Source organism: Varanus komodoensis, unplaced genomic scaffold (assembly GCF_004798865.1).
Source record: "Varanus komodoensis strain SLA01 unplaced genomic scaffold, ASM479886v1 scaffold8, whole genome shotgun sequence".
In the NCBI taxonomy this organism is placed as follows: Eukaryota; Metazoa; Chordata; class Lepidosauria; order Squamata; family Varanidae; genus Varanus; species Varanus komodoensis.
In genome coordinates, this window is record NW_025336481.1 from 11,347,473 (window position 1) to 11,372,532 (window position 25,060).

At 43.0% G+C, this 25,060-nt stretch overlaps 1 protein-coding gene across 3 annotated transcripts in view; it reads right to left on the minus strand.

The window, feature by feature from the left end:
- The window catches only part of VAPB (VAMP associated protein B and C), a 49,331-nt gene continuing 24,271 nt past the window's right edge, over window positions 1-25,060 (minus strand). For all 3 annotated transcript variants that reach the window (XM_044454900.1, XM_044454899.1, XM_044454901.1), the window contains 5 exons: window positions 19,381-19,533; window positions 9,643-9,746; window positions 7,764-7,844; window positions 3,988-4,164; window positions 1-2,358 (listed from right to left, as the gene is read on the minus strand). In XM_044454900.1, the coding sequence (XP_044310835.1) occupies window positions 2,200-2,358; window positions 3,988-4,164; window positions 7,764-7,844; window positions 9,643-9,746; window positions 19,381-19,533 (674 nt within the window). In that variant the 3' untranslated portion in view covers window positions 1-2,199. The remainder of the gene's footprint in view (window positions 2,359-3,987; window positions 4,165-7,763; window positions 7,845-9,642; window positions 9,747-19,380; window positions 19,534-25,060) is intronic.

The window sequence follows — 25,060 nt, forward strand, 5'->3', positions numbered from 1 at the left end:
TTAACTTGGGGGGTAGATTTATTTGATTTTTTAAAGATGCTACATAGTCAAACAGGATTGGTCTTTTTAACAGCATAGAACTAATTCCTACTAATTTTTCCCCTACATAGACTTATTTTATATACAAAAACAGTTTCCTGACCGCTGCTTTCCCCCAATGTTTAGATGATCGGAACGGAGAATTATGTGGTGCCCAAAGCATTAGGAGGCAGAAGAATCCATCACCACGACAGCAATAAAAAGAAAAATGTAGTTCTATTCACCCACTTTGAACAGGTGCCTTTTTCCTTCCTTTTTTAACCATTTATAGCAGTAATCAAATTTCCATGACAATAAAAGAAAACCATGAGATGAAATACATTAAATAAGTTAAATATGCATTAAACATCTGGATATAAGAGTTTAACTCAGCTACATGAACCAACAGCAATGGTTGCTTGGTCCCCTTTTAGACAAACACGGCATTGACCCTCATTCCATACAACCTGACACACAAGACGACTGTCCAGCGGTACTTGTCTATCTTGCAGTGGAGCTGCACTCCGTTTCCTTGAGCTTTCCGTTGCTTAACTATCCTGACGCCAGCTGTGGAAGCCAATGTGAGACATCCTAACATTGCCTGAACCAATCCTCCCACACATACGATAACTAGGCAACTTAGAGTTGGGTCTACACCCAGAGGTTCCTTCATGTACAAGTCCCTGGATTCTTTTATTTTTCAGTATGGGTTGCAGTCCAAGAGGCACTGCCTTTCTCAATATGATTTCCATTCAGAAGTCACCACTAAGCAGCTGATGGGCAAATGGAAACCATCGTCTCCCTCTCAAACCGGCCACTGAGGACAGAGAGAGAACATGGCTGAAACTGAACTAAGTTGTGCTACGAAGTGGGAATCCAAATGAGCTCTGTTCACCCTCGAGTTCACAAGGCTAAATCCCTGATGGCCTTTTGACTGGTTCAGGACAGAAACCTGATCTTGAAAAGCTTCATACGAAGGCAGCAGCTAAAGAGGGAAATGAGGTTGTGCAACAGATGACGCGCATGCACGCACACGCGAATGCAATGCAGTGTGAGCCCAAGCCTGTAGGAGTTTGTGGGTGCAAGTCTCACTGGAGGACATGGAAGGCTGGGGGTAGGAAAAAGATGTGATGGATGCAGACATAAACACATGGTCCCCATGAACATACTGCCAAATGGATTGGAACACAAGACGGACAGAAGGAAACTGACTGGACTATGAACAGGGGGGGAGGGTCAGGGTGTTCAGCACAAAGTCCTTCCTACGAAGCCTGAAGAAATGGAAATCATACACCCAGGTCAACTCCAAGCATGCTGGTGCAATGTTGACTGAGCAGGCTATGTTTCCAAACGATGACAAGCAATTCGTTCCCGTCACTGTCAGCCAGATGGAGCAAACAAGCTCACAGGTGACCTCACCTGTCTTAGCATGGTTCCAAAATTCCAAAGGTTTTGATCACACCATTCCATGCACAGAACGGCTGGGACCAGCGGCAGAAACACCATCTATTCAACAGCCCTGGCGCTGCTGGCTCCCTTATGGATCATGGACATGGCTCCAAGCCCATTTCTTTTCCCCTTGGAGCCCCTATCTACCACAGTCCCACAGTTGGGGTTCGTAAGATGTAGGGTCATGTTTCTAGCATTCAGAATGAACTGAACTGCTGCTTGGGGAGTTACACTGCTGAGATTCTGAGGCCTAAGTCACACCCACTGGACAGAACTGTTAAATTTATGGGGAGAAATAGTGGGTTATCCTATTTTACAGAGAACCACTGCCCTAGCCTGCATAAGCCAACCTCTAAGTAGCCAGAAGGATGAACTTCAATGGGCGGTGTTTTTTTCCACCAAAGAAAAGAAGTCCATTAATAAGTACTAAGGTCCAAAAAATGTTTAAAGTTACTTTTTTTAAACAATGCACCATTTTAGTGTTACATACATGATTTCTTCCCAATTGTTCACAAATAAGGTAATTTCTCTCTTTCTTCTTGCTTGCTCCTCATTCATTTTAAACTTTCTAGAAGATTATGTTATGTTAATGTTATATTTGTGCAGGGGTAAAAATTTAAAAGGCAAGACCTGTGAGATGTCATACATTTTTTAAACATTTGTTATGAATAAATTTAATCCAATGATATGGCAGATCCGTCAATCCAATTTACAATCCTTGGCATGCTGCCTCTACAAGGCGATTTTCCCTATAATTACGCCAACAATAAAGAACAAAACCACCAGCGCGAGTAGTCTAGTGCTCAGCCCTTCTTCCTTCACAGCCGCTGCTGAAGCAAAGGTTGGGTGGTTTGTCTGGGGTGCCTTCCTCATCCGCAGTCCATCTTCTTCCTGCAGCAAACATAACTTGAATTTGTTTTGCAGAAGAGCATCCCATCTTGCAATAAGCTGATGTGTTTCTTAATTAGTTCAGGCTGGAGTTAGTTGGGCTGAATCAATTTGGTCTTATCAATTTGAAGAGAGATCAAGCACTCCCCTTCAATGCAGGAATTCTGGTTACTGTGCTTACCTTAAGGATAAACAGGACAAGTACTGAATGCTCATCCTTCTTAGAGTGGGCCCAGTCAAAGTTAATTCAGTGGGTCAACACTAAGTAGGACTGCCACAGGATACTACTCAGTCCTGGTAAAACCCAGAATGCACTGAGCAGGAACCTTAATCAACTCTAAACTCTTGCAGTGCCAGTGCCCACATAAGGTCTGGGGACAAACGGCTCATTCCCCATAACTGCAGAAGGAATTACTGGGTTCCTTTTCAGTCTTGCTTTATGCTGCAATGGAGACAGCCTCGATGGATGACCAACACTAGGAGTTAGATAGAAGCAGCAAGTCCCTGTTGGTGCTAGTAGCCCTCTATTTATACCTTTGATCATGATGACCGTGGCTAGGATGGGACTTGGAAGCATCTTGGGTTGCGGTGGTTCTGGTCCTATTTGGCTGAGCATTCCCAGAAAGTATTAGTAGGGATTTATGGCTTGGCTCACTGGCCTTTGAAGCTACTCGGAGCTCTGTTTTGTGCATCATGCCTCTAAGATATAAATGAAGTCCCTGGAGGAGGCCATCCAGAGTTGAAGGTTGACCCATTCTATTGTATTCATGTTTTTATTGCAGATTAAGCAGGTATTGTGTGAAAAGGAATTTGAAAAATATTTTTTAAAGAATTTGGGCCATTTGGAAGTGATGGGGGGCAGCAGCATATAATTGATTTGTCTATCCTTCGACAGCTTAAAACAAATCAGCAATATTATACCTGCACCTGGCCTTGTAAAGCTGATGCCAAGAGGGCCATTCCTAGACTCTTGAACAGTAGCCACACACACATATATGAGCTGCTATCTCTATCTGAGTGGCACTGATTATCACACGGGCTGGCTTTCTACGTGTCACCATTTCGTAGAACAGTCTCTTGCTTTTCACAGTCAAAAGGCTCTCAAGAGGGGCTAACCTTGATCTAAGTAACAGCAGCAGATAAATAAGTCCCTCTAATCTAGGCGTGTTGAGCCGATTTCAGGCAAGGGCTGAACTCCACTTTGGACATGGTCTAGGGGACAATGTTGCAGTGGTGGGCGGGGACAAGAATAACAGCATATTTTAGTTTGGTGCCAATAATTAAGCTTTAGGGGAGACACTGAAAAAAAAATCACACAGCAGACAGGAAACTGCCCAATGTTTGATGATCAAGGGGGGTGGGGGTGGCCAGTTATAGAACTCCAGAGGTCTACATTTGGCCCCCATCCTGAAGTTCTGCACCTCTGTTTAAATAAGAACACCCAACTCACTTCCAAAAGATGGGGGTGCCAAAAGGAAGACTTCTGAGAAAGGCCTTGATATTTGTGATTTATCATGCAACTGAGAGCTCCCCAGAGACACCTTCATGAACCTGTCATTCACTTGTCATTAAATGGTGAATAGAATCATACCTGCGTCAGAAAGCTTACAAACTCATACATGTAGACTTTACCTTAAATTGCTTATTCTCCTCTCGTAACCTCTGCACTTCTATCTGAAGCCTCTTGCATTCTTCCATTACTTTCTTAACTTCAGTGTCATCCAAAGAAGAACTTAATGATTTTGACATTACAGAAGATTCTGTCTTTGTTGCAGCTGTGGATATAATTTTATTTATTTCTACATCATGCTGTTGAGGAAAGAAGAAAAGAGGAGAAACTGTATTTATGCAAGGTAGAAACCTGTGTGCTCCTACTATATTTATATCACTCACTCCAGCTCAGCACAATTTAGAAGTCATACTTTTCTCAAGTGCTGTGTTTAAAGGCTAAATAACACATTTTAATGCTGCAATAAAACAGTAAAAAGACCAACAGAGCAATAAAGCAACTTTTAAAGGAGCCAGTCTCTAAAATCTGAGCAAAATTAAAATGTCTGAGGCAGCAGAAAGTGAGAGATGTATTTCTGAATAGCAAAAATGACAGCCCAGAGCATGGTTCTTCAAACTATGGCCCGAAGGCTGGATCCGGCCTGCCATGCCCATTTATTCGACCTGCCATAGCTAGCCACGTGGCTTGCTCGCAAGGAGATCATTTTGGGCTCGCTCAGAGTCCGGCACCTTGCGACTTGCTTGCAAGGATATCATTTTCTCCGAGCGAGTCCAAAACGATCTTGCGAGCAAGCTGGTGCCTCGCCCTGTGCATGGCAAGGCGCCAGCTTGCTTGCAAGGAGATCGTTTTGGACTTGCTTGGAGAAAACCATCTCTGCATGCGCATGCCCCTGCCTGCTGTGCACTCCCCCCTGACCCGCACCGCCTTGGCGGCCCACGCACATCACTGGCACCTTTCAACTGGCCCCTTGTTCAAAAAGTTTGAGGACCCCTGGTCTAGAGTCACAACCGATGCGAAGGCTTTTTTCTATATGCAATGATTCATACCACACTGAGAAGCAGCATGGTATAGCGGTTAGAGTATCAGACCGGGTTGCAGTCCACAACTCAGGCCATGAAACTTACAGGGTGACTTTGGACCAGTCTCTGACTCTCAGACTAACCTACCTCACAGGGTTGCTGTGAGGATAAAATTGAGAAGAGGGCCCTGTAAACCACCTTTGGTTCCTTGCAAGAATTAAAAAGGTGGGATATAAATACAGGCACAAATGCATAAAAATAAATGAATATTTCCACACCGGTGGGATGCTGAAATACCCTTCCCAATAAATCATGAGTACTCAAACTTCTCCTTGTGCAGAAGCAGGTGGCCCCTTACGTATTTTAGGTTCAAGAAATCTAGGTTTTTAAGGGGAATCTTCTGGCTTGTCCCCAGGAACTTACTGGAAGCCAAGGCAGCTGTTGTAAAAGGCTGTCAAGCACCATCTGATTAATCTGAAACAGCCAGGAAAGTCTACCTCATCACCAGCCAAGTTATCCAACTCTTCCAAACTTTAGAAAGTTCATTGTAGCTACAGGCCAGATGTTAAAAATGTAAATGGAATAGAAACACAGATCCAAGTTCGGCTATGGGCAGCCTCGAACTCCAGTTTTGGGAAGAAAATCTTTCCAACTCATGGATGCAATAAGTCTGCTATAGTAACCTAAAGAATGTTCACCTGCAGCCAACCTTGCTTCTATCTAAATCCACAGCTGCTGCTAAAAATTTAAGCAAAAAAAGAGCAACAGGCTTGTAAGCAAGACTGAAATCCATTAGTGTTCATTTCTGTTCCAAAAAGGGAAAGCTGCTAGTGGGCTACTACACAGCTCAGAAACACCCACTGCCCGTTAGCAGCATAATGAAAGCTACAATGCATGGAATACCTAGCTGGGTACCAGCAGAGTGGCTTCATGAATTGGCTTTTCCCTCTGGTTTGGCCCATTCCCCATGCAAGACTTGGACATCCACATGATGGGCATGTTGTGAGCGAAGCCTGCTGGTGCCGGAGGTCAGACTAGATGGCCCGGGAGACCCCTTCTGACTCGCTCTGTTTTTATGTTTCTATATGTTTCTAAGTAAGGGGAACAGAAAGATGCTTCTAAGCAGCATGACATCACAGGCCCCAACGCTTTGGGGTAAATTCTGCAAAGACCTATGCTGCAGTTGACTGGGAAGGAAATGGTTTTATGGGTAGAGGAAGAAATTGCAAGTGGCAATCTACTTCCAATACATGGAAGTAGGAGAAAAGAACGGTATAGACACAAAGAACGTGACAGAGGTAGCTGAAGGTACAGAAAGGAAAAGGCCCTGAGCATCACTTTCTTTTACAGGCTAGTGCTCGTATTGGGCCATGAATCCAGCACCAAGGCCACAAGAGTTCGGTAATGATTCAAATTGTTGATGGCTAGGACAGAGCTGAAAGTCCCTGAAATATTTTCTAATTTAGCACACTTTGCTTCCACCCAGACACCCACTCACAGAAACGACAGGGAAATAACCATCAGACCTTACAGCAAGGCAGTCCTTGATCCTGGAGCTAAAGGGAGGGAGTTGGCTTCGAGCAGACTGCAGATGACGCAAGTGTTTGCAACCATTAAGCTAGGCCTAAAGGTTTGGCAGAAACTCCAGGGGCAGTCTGACTCTAGTCCAGGAATGAGTTGGTGTAATAACTGCTTCTGTGTTAAAAATGCAGGAAGGAACAGCAAAGGAAGAGCCAATCTTCAGATCAATTTAAGGACATGCTCCTTAATTGCACCAATCCTTCGTGAAGAGAACGCCTTCTCTATAAAATCTCTGGAGGTGCCCTACACACCCTTCCGCTGGAACATTCTATTTTTTGTCCTTGAAACTGAGTCACAACATCATTAATAGCTAAGATTAAGAGGGTATTTGCTTGTATTTGCTGCAAGTCTCATATCATTAAATATTTAGGGGTAAAAAATAACTCTGGAAATTATTGGCTATAGTATTCCAGCATGTTCCACCCTGCAGATGTTGTGGGACTGGAATTTCCATCGTCACTCACTATTCGCTATGCTATGTCTGATAGGAATTGCAGTCCAACAACAAATGTAGGGCTGTATGTTCTTGAAAATAGGGGCAGGGGCCTCTTTTTTCTTAAGTGTGGTTCTTAAACACAGAACAGCATGTTTTTTCTTTTTGTACAGTTTTAAAGTACTCAAGTTTATAAGAGCCAAGCAGGGTTGTCAAGAACATCTTGGAGGGTATTCATTCATAGGGTCACCGTAAGTCAGAGATGGCTTGGCAGCATGTAACAACAAAAAACTAAGCCATTTGAAGGAGTTCTATTTGCTTTTTTCCCTTTCCAGCTCCAGCAATGGCAAAAGCAGCACAACTTGCCAAACCTTCTTGAACTGGCAATTCTAATCTGTTGCTGTTACTGTTGCTATGACATAGTTCCATTTGATCCACACAACAACCCTGCCATGTTGGTTAGGCTAAGAGCGAGTACCTGGCCCAAAGTCACCCATGGGCAAGTGGGGACTAGAACACAGATTTCCCAAGTCGCCAGTCCAACACTTTAACCACCACCCCACACCTGGCTCTTACGAAGTTAAGCTAATTTTTTAAAAGTTCAAATACAGCAAAATGGAGAAACAATGGTGTTTGTAGTGCTCACTGAAACCCTAAGACAACGGGCCAATGGTCAGCACATGCAAAACAAACAAACAAACAAACAAACCATATTGGAGCAAAGGTGTTGTGACTTTCATTACCACCATTTCGAAACAAGCGAAAGATGGACATTTAGAGAACTTGTAGCTAACCTCAGAATCCAAGCTTTTATTTATTAGAAGCAGCTGTTTTATGAATTACACATAAACATAATTACACTCACGGGTTTTTCATTTTCTGCCGGCAGCTCAAATACACATCTAAGTTTTGAATCCATGAGTTCTTCTGGTTTTGCTTCTTTCCACTAAAACACACAGAATTGAAAGTAAAAAGATGAGCTGGTGGCAGATGTCACCAATGTATATCTATGCATTCCAGGAAATAGGGCCTGTTTCAGAGCATCCTAGAAAGTCCTCAAGTGCATTTCACTGGAGCCAAGAAGAAACTTTAAGGAATTTGCTCACCTGGGCAAGAGTGGTGCCACTAACTGCAAGGATGCTGAGTGGCCAGCTTACCTTCCTGGGCAGTTGTACAGTAATCCCTGACACTCCCCAACCCCAAGCTTGAGAAGAAGGCTGAGGACTGTTTGGCAGCTGCATGGCCAAGGCTCTTCAGCAGACCTGTAGTCCCAAAGCAGGAGGAGGCAGTGGGGCAGGGGAGGAGAGGACCGGATACTGATAGTGGAAGGTATGCAGGCCGAGCACTTGCTCCATGTTGCTCCTTCCCTTTGCCAGCGCCAATAGAGACAGAGAGCAGCTTGCTTACAGAGCAAGGGCCATCTGCTTCTTGCACCAATGATTTTTGGCCTGCCAAATATTGTAGACCTTCTGACCCAGAAGAGCATCTATTTTTCAGGCACATGTTAACACATATTCACACACTGTACTCAGTCCCATGGGCAGAAGATGCAGGACTAATCACACTGGTTAGTTCTGTTTATGTAACCGTTTGTTTCCTGTAAGGTGAACTATGCCAAAGAATAAAAATGCAGTGGGTCAAGTCAGCACTTCCACCCAACATGTAGCATGTAATGTGCCCCAACTGCAGTTCAGATACTGTAAACAGCACGGCTGGTTGCACCAGCAGAGGCTAAAACATTTTACAAATGCAAGCCACTGGCATTAAACATCATTCTCCAGGACTAGCATGCATGCACCATCCTCTAGGCAGAAAGCACACAGCTAAGAATAGGCATTACAAACCATTTCAGTTCTTAACGGTGTACACATGGTTTGCCAGGCCAATGACAAAGCTCTTCTAGAGCAATCTTCCCTAACCTGGCAGCCTCCAAATATACTAGACCACATCTCAAATCATTCATGGGCACATTGCTTAGGGACAATGGGTGCTGGAGTCTAATATATTTAGAAAGTGTTGAATGAAGAGAAGGCTGATCTTGATTCAAATTAACTTTTCCACTCCCAAATCCCACCCAATTCTAAGGGGCTCCAATTTGTTTATTATAGTTCATAATGAACAACACTCATTTGAACCTCATTGTCAGGGTCATCAATTTAGAGCAGGAAGAGTGAAATGTATTTCAGAGTCACTGAATACGTTCGACAACAGGGTCAAACAAGCATGCTGTTATGGAAGTGAGCCACAGGATTGGTGCCATGTCGGAAAGACTAAGCTGGACTTCCACAGTGGGCGTAACAGTAGGCTGTAAGAGTTTTTTGAAAGTAGGGAAAACATTAACACGTGTGTTGTGCAAACCTAGCACAGTTTCAATATTATAATTACAAGCACAAAGAGTTCCAGATATTTCACATTAAGAACTTTTAAAAAGCCTATCTGCATGGTCTGTCAGCCTTGTTTCATAAGACAACTAAGCAAATGTACAACTTTTCAACAGAAGACTGGGTTCTATGAACCTTGAGATGCTGGCACTCTTGCCAAGAGTTCTAGTCTAACGTATCAGCACTGTCTATATAAATTCTTTGGGAATGCTGCCTACCTGCCCTTTATATACAAAAATGTCTTTTTTACAGCCTATGTCCTTTAGTCAAATACGCTTGCTTCAAAAAGACATGTTAAATAATATTTGACAATTACAAAAGCACATCACATTCTTTCATAAGATTTTTTAAAAAAATACTTACTACTGCTTCCATGTCTGAAGTATCAGGGGGTGCAAACATTGACTGAACCATGAACTTGTGTTTACTTTTCTCATTAGGGTCATAGTCAAAAGGTTGTAGCATCACTGAAAAGAGAAAACATTGCTGCATGAGTGCACCAGCATTTGCTGCCATATCTACATCTTTACTTGCTCCTACAGCAGTTCCGACAGCATCAATCACTGCAAGGAGGCCAGAAACACCAAGTCATTTTGTTGGGAAGCTTAATCTGAATTTGGCAAATGAAGTGTTTGAGCTTTTCATACTCATAAAGCTAAACAGCCATGAAGTCTTGTGAAATGCATTGATAACTACTGAATGGAAGAAACTGTATTTTAAATTTCAGTTATATTGTGTAGGAACATTTCGTTACTTGCACAATTTGACTAAACAGCACCTAATGTGATAGATGCCTTCCTCAATTAAAAAAATCATTTATCTGGAAAGTTTAGAAGCTTTATGAGTTCTTTGCCAAAGAAGTTGTTGGAAGGGATCCCAATTATAATTCTCAGGAACTACTTCAATATTGGTGATTATGCTAGTATCACAAGCCAGTTTAGAATTCTGCACCAGTACAAGAGGGCAAATTGATGCTTTTGTACTAAGCGGAGCCCCACACTGGTACAATGGGGAAAATGTGTGGTAGCATGAACTATTTAACATGGATACAAATGAAAACCAAATTTTTGCTTGGAAATGTTTGTTTTATGTAGTTATGTATGAAAATTTTAACAAAAGTGGCATGCAATGGGTAAAAACACATAAATGCAGTAAAAACATGTTAAAACACTGAAACCATTATTCACTGTTCAACAGACCAAATCAAGAGATTATCTTAACTCTTCTCAGAAAAGGAGAAAGCTTTTCAGCCAGGCTTAGCAGAAAAAAATCCACATTTGGAATTGTGGAAAGAATGCTATGTGTGTCCACCAAATGGGCTTCTGCAAAGTGTGTGTGTGTGGAGGGAGGGAGGGAGGGAGGAGGGAGATATCTCAGAAAGGTCTCTCCTGTTTTAAGTCAAATGGGTGGTGCGGATTTTCCAGAAAATTTTTCAGCACAAATCTAGTTTGTTTCCATAGGAAAATATCTGAATATGCTGGAACACTAGTGGGCAAAGTGTGGAACTCCAGATGTTTTTCCTACAATTCCCATCATCCTTCAGTATTGATTAGCCTAGAACTGATGGGAACCATTGCCTAAGCATTTTGAAGGCTACAAACTGACCTACTACAGAGTACATTTATGTTATTTGTATTTAGTAAACATCAAAACTAAAAGTGTGCCCATGCTGGGTTTTTTTCTTTTTCCCTCAATACGTAACAAGAATTTGACCTGAAATATGGCGGAGGGAGAATTAACAGACACTTAATGTGAGAAAAAATTATGTTAAAATGTCTACTGGAATACTTGTAAAAATTTAAGGGCAAAAGCATGGCCTTTCTTTCATTTTTAAAATTTAAAGGAAACAGCAATACAATTCTTATTCTGAAAAGTACTGAAAGCTGTTGGTATGCTAAGACATGTTATGGCAAACCAAAGAACTCTGCACGAGGCACTGAAAATGGCTCATATGTTTCAACAGAGTTCAGCTCTCTTCCTCTGAGTTTGTAGCATCAATGTTGCTATCATTACCTATCAGATCTATTTCAGATTTAGACTTGAATACATTTCACTGACTTATGTATCTCTTACATACTTGCTAGGAATAACCACCCAAAAAATTTTAATTACAACTCTGAAATTGTCAGCTTTGTCTACTATTTTATTTGTAACAGTCATATATTCATTTTGACTAATTTACTTATGAAATGCGTAAATGCAAAAGAAATCACTGGGGAAAATGTCGGGGGCCCTTCCACACTTGTAAGAAATTGACCTAAATTGCAACATTTCACATGGTCTGCATTTCAGCTGATTTATTCATTAAAATACTCATTTCTAGTTGCAAGTTTTCACAGATGACCTTAGCTCATGGCTTGTATGTCTTCAGTGCCCAATAAAATTATCTGCCTCTCTTCAAAATATCCAGTGTCTTGTTAGAATTAAACTTACACTGGCCTGATTTATTTATTTTTGTTATTTTGCTTAGGGCCTGGCCAATGTAAAATGTTTTAAGGCAGTCACAGCTGTCAATAAATTGATTCTTTCACAGCCTTCACCCTCTGTTCCTAAAATTTCAGACACTTGGTAAGCAATGGCTGAGGAATCCTGCATTGCTAATGTCCAAGGTGGAAACAGAAAAGGCTTTAAAGTCTGCAAATACAGTATCTGTCATGGTTTTCTATAGAAGCTTACAATTTTGCATTGTGAAAATTATATGCAGTAATGTCGCAACAGATAGGGGTGAGGCGAGGCACAACCAAAGCTCTGCAGAGAATAAAGCTGGGCTTGTGCTAGTGTGTGAAGGGAGCATACAGACGGACTAAGCCGTTGCTAATAGCAACAGGCTAATTTCTAGTACAGCAAAGGTGAACTACTGAGAAGCTAATTCCTTCAGCCAAAAATGTTTAAAGAATTCAGGACACTCTGTCTATTCAAACCTGCAACAAGGATGCTGCAATCATACATCTAAGCCTTGCCTGCAAAAAATTTATTGGTCAAGAAACATGCAGAGGGCAGTATGCTTTCTGCAGAACTAATACAACAGCTCACTTATTAGTTTTTACATGACAGTCACATGTACGCGAACTGGCAGACACATCTGGATGCTCACTCAACTCCTGTGCTAATTGCCCTGTTTCTCCCTGCTGCTTATGTAGTGGCAAAATACAGGAGACCTCCATGGCATAGGAAAGGGAATAGATGCAGGCCCGATGGGAATCTTGGTAGGGAGGAAGAACTGAAAAGAAAATTGCTAAAGCACCACTGCTGTCAGACAGTTCCAGTTTCAAGAAATGGAGTATTCATTTCCACCCACCTGAAGGCACCTTAGAAAAACCTTTTCCCAAGCTGGTGCTCTTCAGATGTGCTGGGACTGCAACTCCCATCAGTCCCATCCAGCATGGCCAAGCCATGGAAGGATCCAAGACCATTTACATGGTTGTTGACCTTCTCTCTTATTTTATCCTCTCAACAACTACCTGTCACTGGTCAAATGGGGACCAGAATTGGTCAAATGGGGTACTAGAATCAGATCTCCCAGGTTCTAACCCAACACTTTCAAGCACTATGTCACACTCCCTTTCCAGGTTGCAGGAGGCTGCCTTAGAACATATAAAGCTGCTGTATGCAGAGACATGCAACTGATCCCTTTCGATCAGCATCTCCAACCATGACTGGCAGGGCTCTCCAGAGTCTTGGGGAGGACTACGATCTTTCCCAGCAACTACTACTTGATTCTTCAAACTGCAGGTGCTGGTGGCTGAGCCATGGACTCCCTGCTATCTTCCTGATATGGAAAGCAGGAGCCATGCCTCATTTGTTCTGCAACTGGGGAAGCTGAGGTAGAGCTCAGGACTTGCAAGATGCACGAGGCTTCAGCTCCTTTAAGAGGCTGGAGGATGAAGCACATGATCCAAAAACCGCACTCTAGCATCGTTAGCAAAGGTGCAGATGACTCTGGAATGTCACTGACAGGGCTGAGGAATTGCAGCCATTCTCCTGAGCTACCTTGGGTAGTTCCTGGTCCACCTTGAGGTCAGCAGACAACAAAAAGTCAAGATGACTCGTCATGGGCCACCAAAAGACCAATGCAATGCTGTCACAATTTGTTAGCTGTAGTGAGTGACCGCTTAAGGTTCCCAGGAATTGGCAGATTTACAAGGCAGAGGATTAATGTTCCAACTTTTATTTTAACACTCCCAGGCTACCTAATCATTGCTCAAAAATGCAAAACAAATGCAAACGACATACATGCATAAAAATAAAACACAACAAAAACACCAACGCAAGCCAGAGCAACAGAGCCAACAAGGCCCTTAAGCAGCCTTGAACCAGGAGCACAACCCCTGAACCACCAAGTGCAAGAAGCAACAACCACTCCTATATATGTGTCAAGCAGGAAAGGTCCATATATCAAGGTAACTGAAGCGCTCTTGGGTACTTCACTCCATGCATTAACATCAATGTATGCAAATGGCTTAGGACCACATGTGGGAGGGTGTGTTGCACTCATGAGAAAGGTCATATGCTACTATTCCTGACAGCGATATGCCGCCTCCATTGCCAGAGGCTGTGTATTTACGTATACCACCTCTAGGAAGCACGGGCAGGAAGGAGCTGCTGCTTGTGGGTATCCCAAGGGCAGCTGGCTGGCCACTGTGTGAACTGAATGTGGACTCCCGGCCAGATCTGGGACTCTTGCGCACTTATCCGAAAACTCGCTCTTCGAGGCATTTGCCGGGAACCAGGCTGTCCACATCTTAGACTATAGATAATCCCAAGGTTAGCAACAGAACAAAAGACAACCCTGGAGAAAAATCCTTAAACGCATGAGGACTGAGCTAACTTTTAGGGGTTAATGGAACAGAGCTTCCTGGAAGAGGACAGCGCAGGCTGGAGCAGATGCATTCCACCCTGCAACATGTTGCTGCGGGTCCCACTCCCTTTATTCTGAAACCCACTTCTTCCTTTCCGACCCCAGGAGGCAAAAGACCCCACTTCCTTTCTCCCTTTTAAAGGATCTGTGGATTGTGTGGTGCCCCCAATGGTCTTTGTATCTTCTTCGTGTTTCAAATCCCTTCCTCCCTTCTTCCTGACACAGAAGTCCTGTAAAATTCACGGCAGGCCAAGCAGCTCTGCTCATTTCCTCCTCATGCACATTTTCTGTCGAATACCTGCAAGACTCCATTGCATCAGGGGAGACAATTATAGCAAGAGCAGTACAGTGAAACACTGTGAAAGGGGGAAAGGGCTGAGTTAAGCAATTCTGTAACAAATCACAAGAGCAGGCAGAGATGTGCTGACAGTGCTGTAAAACACACACCAGCAATTTCTTAAGGAACTGATGTGTGCGCGTGCAAAGGACTTCAAGGAAAGAAATGTTCTCTTTTGTGTTCAAGTAAGGACAGCTTTACTGGGGCAAGAAAAGGGAGCTAACCATGAGCTGCACTTTCAATCAGTCATCTGAATTCATTCCTTTATTTCTGATGTTTTAAAACCATAGCAGTGCTAAAGAAACCGGATAGCTGCTGCCCCCTTAGAGCAGCCAGATGTGCTCCAGATGTTTTGTCCCAACTGGCATAGCTAATGAGAATGGGAGCTGCATGCCAAACATCTGGGGAACACTGGTGAACACTGACAGAGAAGATGCAAACTAGGAGATCACTCATATGCACAAGAACCCAAGTGGGTCTTGTTTTCTGTTTATTTGTTTTCTGTTTATTAAGTTCCTGTTTATTAAAAGTTCCTGTTTATTAAGACTAAGGGTCAAATTAATCCTTTGCCTAACCATGATGCATAGTGGAACTATGAAACTATAGTGGAATAATGCATGCTTGTTTTCCCTGCTTTCTGCAGCCCCCAATTTGGATCAGGATCATGTTGCTTTAGGAGAGGATTGTTTAAACATACCTACTATCCCTTCTTCCCCTGATATTCCCTCTCCTGGAGTGGGTGATGTAAAGAGAGGAAAACAACTCCACCTCCACTGATTTTCAGGTATGTGCTTCTTACATTAGGCTTAAGCCATAATTAACTGTTATATGAGCAGTGTCCTGGCTGTTCTTCCCCTCCTTCCAAGCTGACCAGGACAAAGTCCTTCTAATCAAAAAAACTTTATTGTGTTAAAACTGATCAGCTGGGATGGCTTTGCAGTGCAAGAAAATATTGCAGAACTTAACTGAAACAAACAAAGTAAGAACACTGTCCATCAGGAAAATGGGGCCTGCTGGTAAGAAGCTGATTCCAAACTAAATTCCCTTCCTCCTCCAAACTGCAAAGAACAAACCATGCCTTCAGGGTGGGTCCCATTTCACAGTTAAATACATGGAACATCTGAGGTTTCACAACAGGTCTGCCCTCTTAATCTGACACTGTATCCTCAGATCAATCATGTTGGATCTGCCCTATCCCACTAGTACAAGTATGCTCATTAAATTTTCCCACAGAACTTTGCAGCTGCCTGATTCTCAGTGACTGCTTGGCTTCTCTCTGGGTTCACTGGACTTGGCATTTCAGCTGTGGATTCTGACCCCACTCTGCATCCAACCCAGAATCTGATTATACAAGATTTAAAAGCATTTTTATTTTTATTTTTTTAAAGTGAGCCCAGTACGTACAAGTGGTAAGGCTAACTATGCTTGGACCTGGCCAAGGTTCACATTTTAACTCTGCATCTGAAGCAGCTTGTGCCCTTTCTTTTTCCACTATAAAGCAACTGGCAGAGGTACATCTACAAAAGAACTGCTGTAAATTAAGAATCTCACTGCAAATGCATTTCTAGGGCTGAATGCTTACTAAAAATAGGAAAACCCTAGGAGTTGGCCTTTACTATCACCTTTATGGCAATATGCAATAGGTATTTACCCTCTGCAAATTGTGCTAAAATATCCAAGACTATGGAGATTCTGCCCATCCCATTTCTGCCCTAAATCTGTTTAATGAGGCAATGTCAAGAGGCATTCTTGGTAGCTTCCCTATTTATGAAATTCTTTCCACCTGGTATCTCTCCAAAGTCCCAGCTACCTCCTACGGTGTTGTAAACAAAGAAACCAACAAACCAGGGCGCTTCCTAGTGACTGTGATTCAGCTGAAAGAAAGGTGAAGGGAGTAGGTGGAACTCTGAAATACCTGATACTCCAGAGATGCATTTGAGAGATCAAGAAATGATTTATCATTCCACGTTCATCATATGGTTTTAGCTATGAGTCCTTGGGGTTGGTAGTGCAGGGCAGCAGTAAACAAGTATTAATTAAAGTATGCTTTATAGAAAGCTGTGCAAGAAATAAAGACCATGTGCTACATGCTCAGAAAAGGGACAGAAATAAGCTCTTTAAAGGTACAGCATGTGTGTGAGAATATGGAGGGCATAAAGCAGAATTAAACTAGTGAACACCAGCAGATGGAAATGGTCACACTGTGTTCAAACAGCACGGTAGCTCATTGCTCAGCTGCAATTGTATTACCATTCCATCTCCTCTTTACTTTAGCTCTGTAAATGGGTGCTTGTGTATTAGTGACAAATTCAGCATATCACAACGTTCCAAAAAACACCAAAGACACGTACAAGCATTTGTTGAACACAGACAAATTTGGATTCAAAGATACCCTCAATTTTCACTTGTGGCAAAATTAAAGGTTTCCACATGAAACTTATTAAGAGAGGAGTGACATTCTGGTTTTGTAGACCCTCAATCTTCTTCCATATCTCCATGGGCAACTGAAGGACCAGTTCGGGAACAGAAAAACACGAATGTAATACTTAAAAGTCTTTCTCACTGAGGAGGGCAATAGAACAAAAGAATTCTTCCCCATACTATTAGTGCCCAAGATAACTTTATTTGGTAAGAGATGTTGTGCTCCACTGCTTCCCACCCCACTAACTGGTGACACCAGACATGCTATTGTCACATAAATTTCCTGTTCTACTCCAGGCTTCTAAGAGAGATTATAATCTCTCATTTGCACTGTGATTCCAGAAAGGTACAGTTCTGCAAACAACACTGTAACTTCACACCACAAATAAGAGCTTCAGGGGAGGAAGCCTACTTGCCAGGGGCAGTAATTTCGAGAAAAAAGGAACCAAAGGAGTTAGAAAACATGATAGGAAGAGTGCCAAAGCTTCTGAGGTAGAGAGTGAAGCTGCTTCCAATCTAGGTGTGGTGGCAGTCGAAAAGGAACTGAGGAGATGGGTGGGAGCCACTCTCCGTACTTCCCATGGACAGGACGGCGATGGGCTTCTGCCCAAAAAATAAGTGTTTAGCTACAGAAGCTTCTTGAAAATTAGGTTCTGCATGGGTGCAAAGTCCTACGTATGATGCACAGGGACCACGAAGAAGAACCGAGGGTTGGAAACACCACAATAAGTTCCTGGAAGTGGCTTTCTTGCCAAAATTGGTTTACATATGCCCAGCACAGCCATCCACTTGGTTTAAACAAACAATCAAATGAAGCCTTCTAATTTAAAGCAGAAACATTGAACATGGCTGTTCTACCAGTCAATGTCTTCTGCTGATGTAGCTGCATTTGACTGCAGAAAAGGAACACATCTACCTGTATGGGATTTGTGTTAGCAAACCTACATCCATTCTTGGATACAATTATGAAGAAAAATTGAGGAAACCATTTGCAAAACAATGCACATGAGGGTTAGCCCTCAAAATCAGGAGGGAACTGAACCGTCAGTGGCATTCTGCAAACATAATGCTGCTAGAAACATTGGCTGGTGGCTCCAAGGTAAGTCATTCAGTCTAGTCACTCAGGGTCTCAGCTTGAACTTTTAAGGAGTTACCTGTGGTACCAAACTCCCAAATGTAGGTTCAGCACCATAGAGAGCCCCTTAAAAATTCAGACCAAAGCCTGAAGTGGATGCAATGGAACCACAAGCCTCCACTGGCTACAAGTCCAGCAGAGCCTGTGCTGCTGTTTCTTGCATGTTCAGAACCACAAACCAGTCATTAAAGTATTAAACATTCTGAATGAAGTGACTGGGGGAATGGTGAAATCAGAGATGTTTCATGATCCTTGGCCTGCTTTCTTGGAACATATGGGTCAGCTCTGCCTGAGAACTATAGGGGGAGCTATAGCTCAACATGTTTTCCACACTGAAAATGGCAGGCTCAATCGTACCATCTCCAGTTAACAAGGTACAATAGCCAGAGATGAGCACAGACCATGCAGACACTACCAGCAAAAGCAGCAATATCAGAGGTCTTACATCAGGGGTCCTCAAACTTTTTCAACCAGTTCAAAGTTGCTGGCAATGGGCATGGGCCGCCAAGGCAGTGCGGGCGGGGGGCACAGGCCAGATGGGGGGCACACACATGTGCACACGAGGCGAGACGGGGCGTGCATACGCAGGGATCATTTTCTCCAAGCTAGTCCAAAACAATCTCCTTGCGAGCAAGCTGGTGCCTTGTCACGTGTGTGCATGCGCACGCAGTGAGTCCAAATCCTCTATGACGGGCCGAATAAACGGGCATGTTAGTGGGCCAGATCTGGCCAACAGGCCATAGTTTGAGGACCCATGTCTTACATGATTACACAGACTGAGTATGAGGTGTTGTCAAGCCATGGTTTGTTGCTAAAACATGGCTTATTGTGTTTTCTGAACCTGTCTGTGCTGACAAGCCATGACTTGCTTACCATGAAGAAAACCCATGGTTGGCTGTTGCGTTTGTTCCCCATGTTCTGTTATCTCAGCTGGGTTCAGACAACAAGCTACCTCAGCAACAACCTTCTTCAACAACCACCCACACTCAAGTCCTTCAGTGTGGATGATCATGTTGTCTAAACTCAGTCATTAACTCAACCATTATCTTCTACAAATATGACCCTTTGGTAGGCCATGGTACCTCCTTGTTTCAGCATTTTAAAAGGTATTCCTTCTGGATTTCCATATAGCATTTTTGCTCCAGTTATTTCTTCCAAAACAATTTCATTTAAAAAAATGAGATAAACCATGCACAACACAGTTTAAAAGTTTCCCTGTATATTCATTTAATCTAACATCCTGTACTTCTCTATTCAATTTTCTACTATATTTAGAAGCAAAGGTATTTGGAAAAATAAAAGATACAAACACCATGGTGTTGGCTTGTGAAGAACATTGGAATAACTTACCAGAGACATTAATTGACGTTCCTGCATCTATAATCCCACTGTTGGGCCTTACACAGTACCTGCGAGGCGCTGTGGTCTTCACTTTGAAACAGACATTTCTGTCTGTAGGATTGCCAAGTTTCAGATTTGTGGTGACAACGTCTGTGAAGGGACCTGAAAAACAGAACAAGAGCTGCTTCAAAATATTGTCCAGCCATGCAAACATCACAGTTCTCCTACCCAGACAGAAGCATGCAAACTACCCCTGTATTCAGAGAACCCAGAATAGGTCAGACAACATATTGGGCGTTGTCATTATGATGCTCTTATGCCCATGGCTCTGGACACTGTACAGTGGTCTTCCTCAATCGAGTGCCCTTCGGCTGTGATGGCTTACAGTCCCCATCAACCTCAGCCATCACAGCCAATGGCCACAGGTGGATTCTTCCTCCGGCCTTCCCTTTGCTGTTCTGGTTTGCAGGTAATGCTGCATTGTAGATTTATAGTACTGTTTAGGACAGTTCTTTTATTGTTGGTGTCTGTTGTTTTTATGAATTGTTCTTTTATAACGCTATCCATTTTTATGACATGGGATTTTATTGCTGCAAGCTGTATTGGGAGACCTCTTGCTCCGAAAAGCAGCCTTGATATATGTTAAATAAATAAATTTGATGTGGGAGAGCAATGCCAGAAGTTCTGATTCACACCTAATGCTAAACAAATCGCAGACATAAGGTGTGTGGGTGGGTTATCTATACCTGGGTGGGAGAGATGATCACAACTTTTTATATATATTACTGGATTGTTGTTAGGTGCAAATCAGGTCTGCACTCATCCAAACTACTAACTTTCATCAGTCAGTGAGTGGATTTACATGGCATGGCAAGCCATTATGGGAAGCTAGTAGAGTGCAGTGGTTGAGAGCATGGGGCTGGGACACTCCACAGCTCACTCACAAGATGGGCTGCCATGTTGCATGAACTTGCCTAATGCCTTTGCAGTCTCGTCCTCATTCCCTAGTCACAGTGTGGAGTGATATAGGTCTCAATAAATCTACACAGTGTACGTTTCCTGAACACATATATCAGCCCTAGGATACATTTGCTTGCACCAGCCAAAATTACTTCTATAACGGCAAAACAGTTTCAGGGTCATTTTGGGTTGGCACACCATGTGAATGACTCATAGCCTGTCATTGCTAGTGCCACTGCCACCCATTTCCGGTAACCACCAATGTCCCAATCTTGTGCTGTTCTATTATGGTGCTGATGCAGCAAAACGTGCAATAAAGAAATAGCAAAGGGCAGCCCTGTTTACATCAAACATGATGGCTAAGGAATGTGGTGGTCAGAAGAAAGCATGCACAGTTACTGGAAGCAGCACATAATGTATTAGCAATTGGAAGAGGGAAGCTGGGGGTGCAGCAGCCTCCTTGGCGAATCTCAGCAAGCCAGCTGTGTGATCCACGTTTCGCCAACTGAGAAATCCATGCTTGAGCACAGCTGACTTTTCCCTGGCTCTATCCTGCACAGCCCACATTCAATGCCAAGGAAAAGTCCCGAGTGACATGGCATTTGGCAGCATGGCCAGAGCTGTCAACAAGTTCTTCCACAGGGGCATGGTGGTTTAGTCACAGTGCATGCAATATCCGTAGGCAATCACAGCTCACAAATTCAAGATGGAGCTGCCATTGTTCCATCTATTAAATGCTCTCTGGCGCCGCAGCTTCAACATTAAATCTGGTAACAGCCCACCTAGATTTGAGAAATCACCAGGTGTCTTGCTTCCATTTGTGCCATGTTTGAAGTGATTCCAAGAGCAGTAAAGCAAACAAAGCTTGCTACAGCGCCTGCACCCAGCAGGGAACCGCAAACAATCATGACTTCCTGGCAAATGGAATCGATAGGCGATCCATGTTTCAAAACATCTCATCACACTTCCAACTTACATTTTCAGAGCATACATCTTAGAGTTACACCTAAAAAGTTCAAGTAAGACCTGTTGGCTTCTGTAGTGTGAACTGATATGAACCTATGACTCTTCCAAGAGCAGTAAGGATGTGCACTAAAACAACCTAGTAATCATTCCTTGTTAAGAACACCTTTTATAAATTGCTCGCACCCAAAATCAGAAACATGGGAAGCTGCTGAGTCAGGTCCCAGGGTCATCTAATCCAGTGCTGTTGACACCAGTGTTTCAGGCAGGATTTTTTTCTAGTCCTTCCTGGTGATGCTAGGGATCAAACGTGGGCCATCTGCATGCAAAGCACATTCCTCCACCACTTTACTAAAGTGTAATATAGCACTTACTTCACATACACCCTCTGGCCTACACTGCAGCAGAACGAAGTGGTAAGTCACATTTGAAGGGTCTCCTTAAATACATACAGCTAGAAACACAGCATGACAGAAAGTGGGCTCGCTAGAATCACTCCAACTAAGGTGCGAGTCCAGTCTTTTTCAAACCATGTTTCCAGCAATGTTAAAAACTTAACAACAACCCTTCTTAACTGTTCTGTTCACACAGTGGTCAATCAACTTCTTGCGAGAAACCCAAAAGTAGACATGCAGTAACACCCTCCAGTTCCCCACAACTCGAGTATACCGCTGATCCTGGAGGTAGCCAAAAACCTTCATGACTAGTACTCTTTGCTCCATGATGTCTCCAGTCTCTTTTCAAGCCATTCAATGTGTGGCTGTCACTACGTCTTGCACAAGATAGTCCCACAATCTAACTACGCACTGTATGAAGAAGTCTTTCTTTTATCTGTCTTGATCCTGAGTCTCCCCCTAACTAGTCTCATGGGATCAACCCAGGTTCTGGTATTATAAGGCAGAAACGTGTCTCCCTATTTACGTTTGTGACATCATGCGTGGTTTTGTGCACCTCTAACACGTCTCCCCTCATTTGTCTTTTTTCTAACCTTAAACAGGCCTGGATGCTGCAAACCTTTCTCATAAGGGAGTTTCTTCAACCCATTGATCCTGTAAGTTGCCTTTCTTTCCTAACTCCAGAATATTATTCCTTAGGTCTAACAACCAGAATTGCACACAAATTGCTAAGGAAGATGAGGAATCCTGGGGCTCATCAATAGCTTTTTTTGTTTTTGTTTTTTGGTGGTTAGGGAGAGTCTTTTAGAAGGAAATCAAAATACTGGGCAGCATGCACTGACAAACTGCTACTGCTCACTACCCCTCTTGCCTCTTGCAATATGCAGCCACAAGGGGCTGCTGGGTAGGTTCTAGATTATGCATGTGATTTAATACCAGACAGCCAGTCTGGTGGAGCATTTGAGAGGATGGGCCTGGGTCTCAGGTAACCTGGTTCTAGTTCCCACTCAGCCATGGAGCCAACTGGGTGATTTGGGCCAGTTAGACTCTCAGCTCAGTCAATCTCACAGGATTGTTGTGTGGCTATAACTGAGACCAGCAAAGGGGAAATGATGCAGGCCACTCTGAGTTCTTTAGAAGAAAAAAGGTGGGGTGTAAATCTAACAATTCAATAAATAGGAGAAGCCACAGAGTGAAATAAGTTTGTTGATACCGACTGGTCTAGAACTTGCACCAGAATTCTCTGCAATGTGATGGGACTGCATGGCACTCAAGGAGGTGTCCTGCAGTAGACAGACCAAGTGTCATTCATTCCATTTCTAATGCCCAGGCTGGGAATCCTATTGCTTAAGGAGCCTAAGCAACAGTGCATGTAAAAGTGGGATGTATAAGCAGACTTGGGAGAATCCCAAATTTTGCGCAAGTGCAAAACTTAAACTAAAATACAAAAACTTAGGCAGGGGGGTAATCCTGAAAGATAAGCCCACTAAGGACAAACACAAGCTGAGTGTATATATAAAGCTGGAAGACTTTTCAAGGATGGAAACTGAAAACCAGATGGGGAGGAGGAAAATGGAATGGAGTAGTTGGGATCTGAACGGGAGTGTTGCATGCTACAAAAGTTTGCTGCACTTGCAATCTACCTTCCTTGCAGACTGCCCGAAGCCTCCAAGTGAATTCAAGGCTAAGCTAGTGTCTGCCCCCATAATTTCCTGGCTCAGTGCTACTGCTTCTTTACTATGCAAAATCAGAACTTGATTACATTTATGTTCTGCTCCAACAAATGTTTTCTATTGCAGTGTTGGGCATATTAAGTTTCCAGCTTTAAATAGCAGAGTATGCAAGCCCTTGTTAGCACCAATTATAAATAGCCTCTTAGTAAACTATAATATAACCCAGCTTGTAGGAATGTAAAGTTTCTAAATGGGAAGCTGCTATTATGGGAAGAAATGAAAGGTCAGTAGTTAATGACTTCTCTGGTTAAGAGCTGAAGCAAGTTACAGGGGCTAAAATTTCAGGTGTCAGTTCTGACTTCAGGATTATCATCGTCATCATCACTGCATGTACCTTTTTTTCAGAACTATTTTATGCTTATTTAATGTTTTTAAAAGTTCCTTGTTTAGAAGGATCCAGAGCGTTTATGCCATACCACAATATCTTAAGAAATATTAAGATGATAAAATAATTATTCAATGCAGTTCTTTCTACTAGCACTCTAGAGTTTTGGGCAGAACTAACCACTAAAGCATGTTGTGAAAAGCGTCACTGTGTTTGCTAGACATGATTTATGTGCGCAGTGAATTATTTGCCTACAAAGAAAAGAAAATTAAACACTACTTCCCCCTCACTTAAAAAGGTCCTGAATTTTATAACCAGTAATATATTTTATACAATGATTAATAATTGGCTTATGAAACTCAAAGATGAGCACTCAAAGTATACAGCACTTCACATGACCTTCTGAAAAAAATGGATAGATTCAGGTACACAAGTCTATCAGTGGCAATGAGTCATGGTAACTAAACAGAACCTCAGTATTTAGAGAAGGGGTAGGGGCCTCTTTCAGCCCAAGGGCAGGATTTAATGTCTGAGAAGCTCCCAGGGGCTGCATTCTAGTGGTGGTGAGGCACTGCAATTAAAGGGGGCAGGACCGCAAGCTACAGGGAATGGGATGAAAGGGCTAAAGACACCAGCATAATCTCATATTGCCAGTAACTGAGTTTTAAGAGAAGCATTTCAACCTTTCAAGATGAGAAGGGGAGGGCGGGGATACACAAAATGACTAGTGGTGGAAAACAAAGCGAGAGGGCAGGACCAACTGGGAAAGCCCAGAGGAAAAGGCTGGGATCCCCGAGTGGCCAGATCTGGTTCCCGGGCCTCAGGCTCCCCACCCATGGTTTAAAGAGAATATTTCCTAAATCAGGAGCAGTGGGCCTCTTTCAACCAAGGGAGGCTTTCTCCTGCAGGTAACCACATGCCAAGATCAGTACGGCCATATACATGCATCCCACCCCATCAGCATGGTTCACTCTGTTTCTCTGCTGTGCACTCAGCAAAGGACTTAGCTGATGTGGACAAAGGAGAATTACTGTCTTCAGGCCTTACTTGTGACCTTCCCAGAAGCACTGGGATCTATTACTGGAAACAGAACACAGGACTAGATTGCATTTTCATCTTATGTCACAAGGTCACATTTGCAGTCGTAATGGAAGATATACGGATGCTAAAAACAGTGATTTTCAGGACTTTTAACTAGGTATACTAATTGGAAGATAAGTTTCAAGACAAACTAGTAGCCAAAGCTATGGGATTTCCCTAGATATAAATGATAACAATATCGAAAAAGGATTGTTAACTTCTTTCCAATACTG